The sequence below is a fragment of the Neopsephotus bourkii genome, unplaced genomic scaffold, assembly GCF_033783945.1.
Source record: "Neopsephotus bourkii isolate Nb327-2 ecotype Australia unplaced genomic scaffold, CSIRO-AGI_Nbou_v1 NB_788, whole genome shotgun sequence".
Classification (NCBI taxonomy): domain Eukaryota; kingdom Metazoa; phylum Chordata; class Aves; order Psittaciformes; family Psittacidae; genus Neopsephotus; species Neopsephotus bourkii.
Genome location: NW_026901284.1, coordinates 123,127 through 135,432, shown reverse-complemented (window position 1 = coordinate 135,432; position 12,306 = coordinate 123,127). Strand labels below are relative to the sequence as shown.

Genomic DNA, 12,306 nt, shown 5'->3' with positions numbered 1-12,306 from the left:
AATCCAAGTAAGACTGGTACTTGATCTTTCTAGCAGTCATCCCAGCAGAATCTTGATATTTATCTTCCTGATAAATACCCTGTTTCCACCTCCTTCATTTTTCTGGAACCTAGTCTACAACTTCCATTCTACTTATGAACGTTCAGGTACTTTTCATTTCAAATACCTTTATATAACCAAGTTATCTTCCTTGAGTTTCCTCAATACAATCTTCTTACACAACACCTACTATACTTTTGATGGTATAATACCTTGATATACAGTGATCAAAATGCTTTTTGCAGTGTTTTTCAAGGGAAACTAGAGGAAGGAAAAAATAAACAAAAACAAAACAATCTGCTCTGTTGATTCATGTTTCCTTTGATGCTACTAATAAAACAAAGCATTTCAGTAATGTACAGGAAACATTTGTTTCAGTAGAGGCAGGGTCCTTTTGACACAATGAAAATCAAGAAAGTTAGTCAACTGACCAATAGATCAAATGACTAATTCAACTCAAGTTAATAAAAACAAATTCAAGAGTTAGAAAGATACATGAGAAAGATACAGAGAAAAGATGCGCACTTTATTCAGTGATTTTCACCCTCATCTTGAAGTAGCTTAGATGCCTCTGTTTATGATCTAATAAATTTAAAATGGAAAGGTAATTAATAAAATTACTAAATTAAATACCTGAAACAGATCAATTTTCAATTCAGTTATTTGGACTCTCATTTTATATATTATAGAAAAACAGAAAAGTTACTCTGAATCAGCCTCCTTCAAGAAGCTTTGAAGAAACTGTTCATGTGACACCTTCAACTTGACAAAAGCATTGAAAACATCATAATTAAGTGAAGATATTTTAGATTTAATGTAGTCAAGATACCAAATTCTGCTTGATTGATCTCACCAAATATACAGCACTTGTTACTTGAGAAAAACTAATTCACACTAACATAAAGTGCCCTGAGCGCACAACAGCATCAACAGCTGTCATACTGATATCAACAATCACTAAACACAGGTGAACCAAATTCAGAAGTAGTATGTCAAGGTGAAAATGCAACAAGTGGTGGAGCAGAAAAAAAACCCCAAACAACGAAACAAAAAAACCCCAAGCAAACAAAAACCTTGTTTAGGTTCTGTTTAACAGAAAACACCAAAACAACTCTTCTTCCTCTTCTCTAGCTTTTGTCCCACTTCCCTAATAAGCAGTATCACAAGTGGAAAAACTAAACCAGACCACATTACCACTATTACTAAACTTATAGCAACAACTACTTCACATTTTTATAGGTAGCACCAAGCACCGACCCTTGACTTAGTAAGTTTTAATTTGCTGTGAAGCATTAGCAATGAGAAAAAGAGCAGACTGCAATAAAAAAAAAAACATATTGGATATAATAGTGTTTATTAGTTTTATCTTCTGAGCATTTCAGCAATGTCTACATCTACAGATAAATGTAAAAATTCCACAGAACTTACATGTACACCATGTTTGTGTCTAAGTCAATGCACACAATATCCTGTGGTGGATCGTAGAGATCAAAGTATCGTGAATCAACTCCAACAATAAACGGAACAGGTGCACTGAGTACAGTGGCCAGAGACAAAGGACAGAGTGGGATGTATGGACATTGCCACTGAAATGGAAATATCATCTGAAGGAAAAATTGAATGAAATCCACGCATTAAAACAAGACAGTAGGTATGTACAATAAAGAGCCCAAGAACCTGCATGTAACAAATTGAAATGTAATTGTTAAAAACCTGCCAGAAAAGAGTCTTTAAATTTGACCAGTTATTTACAGCACATCTTTTAGTTATCTATGCAAAAATGCTTATCATTATAACAGTTACAATAACCAGACATGCTAGGGCACTTCAACTAAATGCTTTTGATCAGAAAAAAAGGTCATTTAGTGTATCAATAATTTTAACTTTAAAAAGCCTGTGGAGTTTGAACTGATTTATCTTACTGCTGTATAGAATACTTTGTACTTACAGCTACTACAGCTTCAGCAACTCCGGTCAACACAGCTGGTCTAAGAGAATGGAGGAGGATTTTGCCTTCTAGTAACACAAAGAGTAACAGAGTGGCACAGTTTTCCGGTCCAAGATTCATGAGCAGAGTGCTAAAGTTTGCTCCACTAAGGGGCAGGTGGGAAGAGAATAAGAATGTTACAGGTTTGGGTTTTGAAAAGGAAAGAAAGAAAAATATCACTCCTATAAAGTTTCTGACTACTGTTTAGGACTTTGGGACCTTGCTGAGTTTATGTTGTTTATGGCACTCTCATATACGCACAGGCATATTGTCTTAGTAACAGTAAAACAGATCTGTTCAACAACTAATCCAAGTCCAAACCACCAGTAATTTACAATGATTGTTTACCTCAGGCAAAAATTACATATTAGAGAATTCGATGTTTGCATCACAATATCAAATTCTAATACTAGTCAAGTAACATCAACCCATCATTCTGATAGCAACATGCCTTTAGTTTCTACAGTTTAGACTCCATTTCATTTGTTTGGACTGTACACATATAGAAATTTTGATGACATCTGAAAGAACACAGAAGTGTAAAATCTGTTCTTAGAAAAGTGCTTACATGATATTTTGCAGTTTGGTGGCTGTCTGCAATTTTTCATTTAAAAGGCTGTGTAACAGATGTGATTAAACATGGGATTCTTCTGCATACAGAATATTATACGATAATGTTGGGCGGGGGGAGGATTTAAAAAAACATAAAGAAGAGAATACTTTCCTTTTTAACTTAAAACCAAACCAAAAGTCAACAAAACCATCCAAACAAAACCCCATGCCACAATGGGAGCTCCAGCCCAGAAGATGCAAGCAGTACCCACAGACTGCATCAACCTTCAAGCACAAATACCAGCTTTTAGGTACAATTTTGAATTTCTGAAATCTTTGCACACTCTGAATTGACCGATTTCACCTAACTGCTTGACATAAATGTCTCTATTCAGATCCAAAAGGCAAAAAAACCAAGGTAACACTCTATGCTATTAAAATACTTTTGCTTACAATACATGTTCTGAAAATACACGATTTAAATTCCTCATAGCCTGTTTCTTCTTTCTTCAGAGTTTCTACAATAATCTGGAAATGCATCTTTATTTCAGGATAATTAGAGATAGTATTCTTCCACAAGGAACAGGTCTATGTCAAAAAGATAACACTGTATATTATAAATGTGTATTGAGCTTTCTGTTTACACTATCCAATAATATTCCAGTAACGTCTGGCTTCCTTCTATTACTTATGCCTGTTTGCCTCTGAATTTTTCAAGTAGCATACATACAAAGCATTAATAACGATACCTTAATGGCAATGGTGTAGAAACTGGCTGAGACAATATTAATGCATCATGGGCAGAAAGCTGAAACACATAAAGTGGTACATGATTGAGATGGACAACTCCATACACACAGTATAATATTCTAATATAAATGTAAATCCAAACTCTCATAAACTGCCTGGCAGACAGAGTGGCAATGTCATACAAAAGCTGCAAACTAGAGACAATCTTTGGGAATGGCATTCACTAGGTCAACAGAGCTTGTATTAGTCACTGAAACGATTCTCAGAAGTTACAGGAAATTGTGACTCAGTGTTGAACATGGAACTGCTGCTAGGTGATTAAACAGAGAAGCACAAGAGACAGTGCCCTGGGAGACTAACCTCTGACCCACAGTAGTGGGTGGACAAGTGAGAAAAAGACAGAAAACAACACCCACCCCACAAGGTAATGTAAATAATGCCTATAAAGTGAGGGTAATATATGGCAGAAATTTCACAAGTGCAAGTAGGACACTGCTGCCATCCACAGCACCTGAAGTTTGAAATATTTTCCTTTGCTTAGTTACCCCAAGTTTACATCAGTCAAAGAGAAGGCCAACCCATCCATCTTCTCCCCTCTCCCTTCCAGCAGATGGGTATACAAAGCTGAGTAAAAATTGTAAAGGAAGAATACAGGTTTGCAAAAGCAAGAAAGAGGTTTTGCCATTATTGTAATTGAAAATTGAAGCAAAGGTTTTGCTTACCTGCACAAGAATTCTTGGTCTTTGTGGTGAAGGGAAAGGTATATTGTGCATAAAATGGGATATGTGCCTGAAAAGAAGACAAGATATTAGAAAACAAGCACCGGGAACTAATCACGGAATGACAACAATGTTAATCGCATTTTGGAATTACTGTGGTAATCATGTTTTTGAAAGGCTGTTAAGATGTATTTACCGTTTTGATAAACTTAAGAGCCTATTTATGCAAACTGAAACAAAGAAGTTCCATTCACTCACATTTCATGCGTGAAAATTAGTACTGGCAGCTTCAGATATGTATGCAAAAGATAAGAACACACTGGCATTTAGGCAAGCCATTTAAAATTCCAGGAAGCCTAACCCAATTCTACTGAGTTTCTAACTAGGCTTAGCTAAGATAAACTATATACTTCACTGCCAGTCATGCAGTACAGGTTCGAAGGTAACACCGTATTTCAGCGAACTTTCAGGACTATGAAAAGCAGTTCATACACACACAAAAAGGCCTGCATTAGTTGCAGTGCTTAGAAACAGACACATAGTCATGGCTAATGCACACATTCCCTAAGTTTTTGTTTATTAATCTAAATGCAAGAATGCAAATGTAGGCATGTGTCTTACATCTCAGACATTTTCTGTGTTTGACATAGCTAAGAGAAACATAAACAGGCTTAACATATTCTAACAGAAAACCTACAGTAAAACCCAGTTCAACTTCCTGGCACTACAAGAGTCACTACTATTCAATAGAAGTAGCAGTAATTTCTATTACTACAACACAAGCTACACAGTGCAAGTAAGGGGATGGAGCAAATATACCAACTACGTAAGTGTGACATGTATAAATCACCTGATTTCTTGAGCTCATATAACTGTCTTCCCACTTTAACTTGGAAAATATTTTACGTACTTTTCAATGGGAAGAGGATGAGGTCCAGAGACAGACAGTTTGTAGATGAACATAAGAAATTTTCGAAATGCTTCAAAGAAAGGCCAGTGTGAGAGAAGGCAGATGCATTTGTTGGAATTGATGGACTTGGAAGTAATCACTTTCCTCTCTACAGTTGTCAGGAGACCCAGCTGCAATTGTTGTTTTTCTGTTAGCAGCTCTCGGGGATAAGGTTCATAAAACTGAATAGCAGCACCATAAACCTAAAAGAAGAAGAAAGCCAGCTGAGCAGACCCAGTATTTAACAGGAGGTTGGGTTAGAACTTTTGAAGCATCGCTGAATCTTTGGTGTTTGTACACACACTACAGTGCCATTTCATTTATGTAAAACCACCAAGTATCCTTATAAACAAATACTTTGGATTCTTGTGCCTCTCTTCCTCTTTTACACTGCACTTTCCTCAAAAGAGCATTCATACTCAGTAAATTGAAAGGGAAGGAACCAAACTGCATGCTGTGACGGAACTCTGTCCATTAACTCTTATGGTAAAACAAATCAAGAAAACAACCCTCATGAAATGCTTGAGTTCAGTTAACTCCTCTATCATTACAACACCAAATGATAGCAAGCATTATTTAAGTTTTGACTTACTCATTTTATCATGCTAAATAGCAGCCAACCTTTTCTGATATTCCTTCCCTATTTGTCAGAGTTTCATAAATGAATTATTTTGACAAGCTTAGCAAAAGGAAAACACAGAAAGATGGATATCATAGTAAACATTCTCTCTGAGAAAAATATTGCCAGCTACTGCACTCCTCCTTGCAAAAGAAGTATTAATATATCAGAGAAATACTTTTCTTGTTGTCAGAAATGGAAAAGTACATAAATTTCCCTGATAGGGGACTGAGGCAGAGTGGAAGCTGAGCTGCTATTACTAATAGAGCCAAACTGCTGTTTATTAGTCACAGAGAGCAAATCACAAATTACAATCACTCATTCCCTCATGTGGTTCACACACAGTTGGCCATCTGAAGCAGCAGCTGGGAGCCCAAACAAGGGCTCTCCTGCTTTATCAGGTGTACCTATAATCCTGTAGTCTCTGCCTGTGTAGAACAGACACTGCCTTCTCATATGTGGGCTGAGCCAAGCAACACATTTTTGGTACCTGTGTGTGTGCTGGTGACCTTACACAGATTCAGCAGACACGGCAATTAAACAGGATCACTGGTCTCAGGATCTCATCAGTTCTTCAGAGACCCTCACACGCTGCCTCTCAGCACATACTTTTCCCCTCTCCACCCTACTGTTTTCTGATAATTATTTTCCTATGCACACACATAGATACCTTCATAGATACCTAGAGTCGAATTACACAACTTCACACAAAGGTGGCTTTTAAGGTATTTCTAGCTATTTCCTGTTCTGGTTTACTTCCATCTTTTATGAAGGCTTAAGAAATACAATTTCATAAGGGAAGTATTTAACAATTTATTCTGTAGGATTTCCTAAATATCACAGAAACAATACCTATTTATCTCCTTAGCAGCCATTTGAACTAAAAGCAAAAACTAGTCACAGCATAGAACCATACCTTTTCTGCAGAAGAGCAGGTCAGTACAAATGTTGAGAATACTGGTAATGGATATTTGGTTTGAGAGTCCCAGCACTCAATAGTAGCTCCCATAGGAAGGCAGAAGAGAGGTACAGATTCTGACAGTGGGAATGACTCATAGTTCTCTTGAGGATATCTGAAAATTAAGCCTTCAGAATGGGAGAAGGAAAAGTAAGCATATTTGCTCTGCAAGTCCTAAATAACATAAGCAATGTATTTTCCATAATACACAGCAAAGTCTGCTGGTTATCTGCACTTAATAACTGAAGACTTTCTTCTTCTGCAGATGTAATATATCATTTGACAGTAAAACTAAGTCATCCAAGTAATAATTTTAAAATTGTGTATGAACATTGAAACAATTCCTTTTGGTAACTGCTTAAAAAACAGTACATAGTAAAAACTAACTACTGAAGATTTTTACTTTAAACCAGTTGGGAATTATCTGTGCTATTTAAATGTGCTATTGGAATGGATTTTATTACAAAAAAAATCCTATGAAGAAACCGTAAATTTATCTACTGTAAGAAAAACAGGAATACCTCATTGAAAACAGGATGACTAGCTGACTGCCCATGTTTTCTTCTAATCATAGAATCATAGAACAGTTAGGGTTGGAAAGGACCTTAAAATCATCTAGTTCCGACCAGTCAATATGTTCAATTTAAACAAAATGTTTACTTAGTTTTCAGAAATAGATCTAATGCTTGCTGATAGAAAATAGGCACGCAAGCACTGGTTTACTATTGTAGTTCATCTAGTTTATTTTATGGCACATTGACTTCATTACCTATGCTTTCCACTTCTACTTAGTAGTTTACTTCTTTCAAAGAATTTTGGATCATTTAATGCTCAGTAAAAATCTCTTTTGAAAGTTTTTTTGGACTTTTTTGGAAAAAAAAAAAAAAAAGAACAAAAAAAGTCCGTGGCAATGCATTAAAAAATTATACAAGCCAGACTTAAAAGAAAAAACCTGTTGTTGTTTATTGTTCAGAATATTTCCTACTCTTCTCAAATAAAAAACAACTGAATAGCTGTGGAACCGAAGGGAAGAAACATATTTAACATTCAAATTAAATGAAAGATGTTGCACTAGCTGTGAGACATAAGAAAAAATATGAGTAAGGTTGAATAGAATTTTTAATTACTTTCTCCATCACCACCAACACAAGAAATATGAAATCTTTTGTTACATCTGGAATGCTTCTAAGTTTTCCACTAAAGCACCTAAGTCTGTCATGATGAGAACTAAATTAATACAAAATAACGTATTCCTATTCAGTTTCGGGGTTTTTTTATCAATATCTTTTCCTGGGAAAAAGCGAGGCAATCAAGGATGGCAATTATAGGATTTGATTTCAACTGACATGCTCTAGGAACAAAATTCTGACAGACAGCATTTAAACCTTTAGAATTATTTTATTTCAACAAGGCATTTGAATCCTTCTGTTAGCATGTTTAGACAGTATGCCTGTAATGTTACTTACCAGCTTTATATGCTAAAGAATTAGAAGCTGGCACCGACTTCTTGTAACAAAGATATACACTGGAACCCCACTGGAAGACACAGATTTCATTTCAAAACCAGCAAAGATGACACAGGTGGCAGCGAAATCAAGTATACGCATTTGAATATTTTCCCATTTACAAACTAAGCAGACATTGAAATAAAGAGCATTACAGAATAAAATGACTGGTTAGCTGCTGAGTGCATGTAAATCATGAAATCAAGCATTCACTCTTTCTACATTTTTTACAGATTACAAGATCTACATAAAATAATCACATCACTAAATTACTCTCTGACTTATTCCAACAGAATAAGGAAAAGTGAAGCTTTTTAATTTGCAGCTTCATTTTCTCATTATTTAAAAAAAGACTCTTTTGCGAACCCCATCAGTGGAAGTGAAATTCTAAACATCAGCACTTTAAGCTTTTATCAATAAACTGGTTATTTACATGGTGGGTTTTTGCAGCTTGTTGAAATACACTCTACCATTCAAAAAAACCCACTTATTTCAGTATGAGTAAACTAAATGTTAAACAGACTAAATAAAGTGAACTGATTGACAAAAAAAAAGAAACTGTAGGCAGTAATTATGATTATCACACATCTTAGTAACACAGACATTATTAATAACTAAGAAAAAAGCATTTGTGGTTAATCCTGAATGTCAGCATCACTAAAGGGGGGGTGACTGGGGGAACAACAATAAGAGTAATAATTAAAAAAATCCATCACACTACTCCTAAATAGCACCTAGACATGAATATGCAAACTGAAGTAGTGAGTAATCAGTATGGAGGAGTAATTCCTAATATGAAAGGAAATAAGAGCAACAAAACCTACAAAACTGAAGCTTCACACATGCTAAATATAATGAAAGAATTACAATATAGGCAGTGATAGAGCACAACTATGAGGGTGTTAAAAAGAGTCCAGGGAGCTACTCCTTTGGGTTTAAAGAAAAATAATAAAAAAATAAGACTCAAGCTTTTAAGTACTCACCATACCACAATTTAAATTCTTATCAACTTTGCAGAACGTATGAGGAGGTGTTTCTCCTTTGCTCGTAACAATAACACAAATATCTGTCACTGCCAATGAATTCTGAGGTCGTACTGGAGGAGCCCTTCGATATGTGATAAAGATCCGCTGAGAAGACGCCAAACTGTTGTTAACATTAGCACAACGACCATAAGGAGTAGCTTGAATCACCTCGCAGCCTGCAATGACGCGTTCTTTCCCTTCATACAGAACTCTGAAGACAGGAAGGAAACAAAATATTATGCACAAAGATATGTGAAGTTACCTGGAGAAATTCACACAAATTGTCCATCCATTAACACTCTACATCATCACTGCAACAATGTAATGGACATTTTTTATCTTGTCTTTTATCACGCATGATTTGAGGCAAAGAATGTATTTAAATATTGTAAGAAATCTCTGTGGGAACAAATCACAGTTATGGGAAAATATAATCAAGCCATACTGAAAAGGATTTTGTAACAGAATCAGTAGGAATGCTGCACTATCGATGAAAATATTTAAGCCTTGGACTGCTTGTAAACATGATGACTTATAATTTCTTAGAAATTATTTCCACCACTAGAATGCCTGGAAAGTAATTTCAAGCTTTTCTTTTTCTTTTTTTTGAGGAATACTATAGGAAAAGATCAACAGAAGACAGACGTTTGCTTCCAGATTAATTTGTATAGAAAAATACACAACCAAACGAAAACCTCGCAAAAAAAACCAGTAATCATTTACATTTATAGTCTGAATAACAGTCCTTACAGGAAGCGGAGGGAGGAAAAAAAAAAAAAATAAAAGAAAGATAAACTAATACTTCATTCTGTAAAAATGGAAGAAATAATAACTACAGTTAACCGTACTCCTAGAAACCAGAATGTATACCTACATAAGCTAAAACTTTACCATCTGATCTTTCCCAAACATAAAGCTATTAGGAATTGACCATCAGAAGTGATGTGGAAGTCAAACCATACATCACTGCACAGTTTTAATGCACAGACGCTATGATAGGGCAAGCTTTACCTCCTATTCCACAGCTAAATAAGCCATGGATATATTTGCCTGATTTCCTGCAGTATGTACAGAGTGCTTGCCACCTTCAAATGAATGCTACAATTTTTTACAACATTTAAAATAAAAGTAACACATTAAAACTTTTTATCTTGTGACCTGCAGCTTCCCACATTTAGCCCAACGGAACCTTACTTCAAAATAAAAAATGAGGCAATGTCTTCTACTATCTGTAAGTACTCAGTTAAATGTTTAACAGACTACTAGTAAGCATGGTTGAAAACTTCAAAAAGTCATGTATATAAAAGAAAAAAGTCTGTTTCCAGATCCAACAATTCTCAGAACTTTCAACTTCCCAAATTACTTAAATGCTACTATCTAAACTGGAATATGTAAATATTACTGTTTATTCTGATTCCACTGAACAATTCATAGAATCAGAATGGTTTGCGTTGGAAGAGACCTTAAAGATCCTTCAGTTCCGACATCCCTGCCACAGGCAGGGACACCTTCCAGTAAAAGAGGTTGCTCCAAGCCCCCATGCAACCTGTCCTTGAACACTGCCAGGGGTGGGGCACCCACAACTTCTCTGGGCAACGTGTGCAGTGTCTCACCATCCTCACAGTGAAGAATTTTTTCTAATATCTAACCTAAATCTCCCTTCCATCAGTTTAAAGCCATTCCCCTTTGTCCCGTCCCTACACGCCCTTGCGAAAAGTCTCTCCAGATTTATTGTAGGTTCCCTTTAGGTACTGGAAGGCTGCTATAAGGTCTCTCCAGAGCCTTCTCTTCCCCAGGCTGAATGCGTATCTTGTAGTAGTAGTATGCTGTAGTATTGAATATGTATATCTTGTCATAGTATTGAGGATATACATGAACCTCAGTCCTACAATACTCTAATAAAGGAAATCAGATGAGTTGACAGTATATTGATGTAGCTACCAAGCTGCCACATAAATTTATTCAGTTAGTTCATGGAGGACAACATTCTTGTCTTCAATAATGGGTTTGGCTGTAGAGAGTCTAATCATCACAAACAAATGCCCACAAAACTAGCCAGTGAACTGAAAAAAGAAATTAATCATGAAAGACTATTAACAAAACTTTCTCCAATGGACATTTCAGTTCAGTTTTATTCCAATTTCATGTATTTTAAATAAAATCCATGAATTTAAAGTTATTCCAGAAACACTTGTCAGCAGACATCTTTTGAGAAAGAAAACCATATTAATCCCACAATTTCAGCATTTCAATGTAATAGGTTTACAAGTATTCTCAGGAGGATACTTAGAGACTGAAGAATTTCTCAGTCATACAAGTACTTCTAAGACGTGAAGGGCTGACCAGTGTTCAAGACTGGTACCAGTGAGGTCACTTCCCATCAAAAGCAAAAAGAAAATGAAAGTAACTCTCATCCCACCAGAAGTATTATTAAAACCATACCATTTCCTGACCTCATGCATAATATTAAATTTAAGAAAACAAGCAAACAGATGAAAACCAACATCCATGGATAACTCAAATTAGACAATTATTTTAATGATTCAGACAAAAACATTCAGAAGTGATTAATGAAATATTTAACATGACATATATATATTACATATACACACAAAGTCCACCATGAAAGGGTAAGTTTACTCCTACTTGTTTCAACTTCCCAAAGCCTGCCTTTGCCTAACTATTATTAACTAATACTGATCAGGGTAAGAATTGTTTCCTTCTTCTGTGAGCCAATACTTTGGCCTAGATCACACATACACCTCATTTGATACATTATTCTATCAACTTCAATAGAGTTTCATTTTAAGCAAAATGCAACCTGCAGTTTCGTCCAGATGTGAGGTCATTTCTTCGTAAAAAAGACAAAAATGAGAAGAGATGGGTCCTTAGCAAAGAACCACTAACCAAGCTAAAGCTTCACATTGTAGCTAAAAAATAAGCAAAGCATTTCTTTACTTAGACAATGCAAGTACAAGGTACATTACTTAGTAATAACAGAATCGCAGAATAGTTTGGGTCAGAAAGGACCTTAAAGATCATCTGGTTCCAACCCCTTGCCACAGGTAGGGCCACCTTCCACTTGATCAGGTTGCTCAAAGCCCCCATTCAACCTGGCCTTGAACACTGCCACAGATGGGGCAGCCACAGCTTCTCTGGGCAACCTGTTCCAATGTCTCACCATTCTCACAGCAAACAATTGC

At 35.8% G+C, this 12,306-nt stretch overlaps 1 protein-coding gene across 6 annotated transcripts in view; it reads right to left on the bottom strand.

Annotated features, from left to right (window-relative positions):
- DENND4C (DENN domain containing 4C) overlaps positions 1 to 12,306 on the bottom strand; it is a 64,918-nt gene that overhangs the window by 29,488 nt on the left and 23,124 nt on the right. For all 6 annotated transcript variants that reach the window (XM_061355275.1, XM_061355274.1, XM_061355278.1 and 3 more), the window contains 8 exons: positions 9,062 to 9,314; positions 8,040 to 8,109; positions 6,532 to 6,701; positions 4,958 to 5,199; positions 4,051 to 4,117; positions 3,328 to 3,386; positions 1,988 to 2,132; positions 1,468 to 1,643 (listed from right to left, as the gene is read on the bottom strand). In XM_061355275.1, the coding sequence (XP_061211259.1) occupies positions 1,468 to 1,643; positions 1,988 to 2,132; positions 3,328 to 3,386; positions 4,051 to 4,117; positions 4,958 to 5,199; positions 6,532 to 6,701; positions 8,040 to 8,109; positions 9,062 to 9,314 (1,182 nt within the window). The remainder of the gene's footprint in view (positions 1 to 1,467; positions 1,644 to 1,987; positions 2,133 to 3,327; positions 3,387 to 4,050; positions 4,118 to 4,957; positions 5,200 to 6,531; positions 6,702 to 8,039; positions 8,110 to 9,061; positions 9,315 to 12,306) is intronic.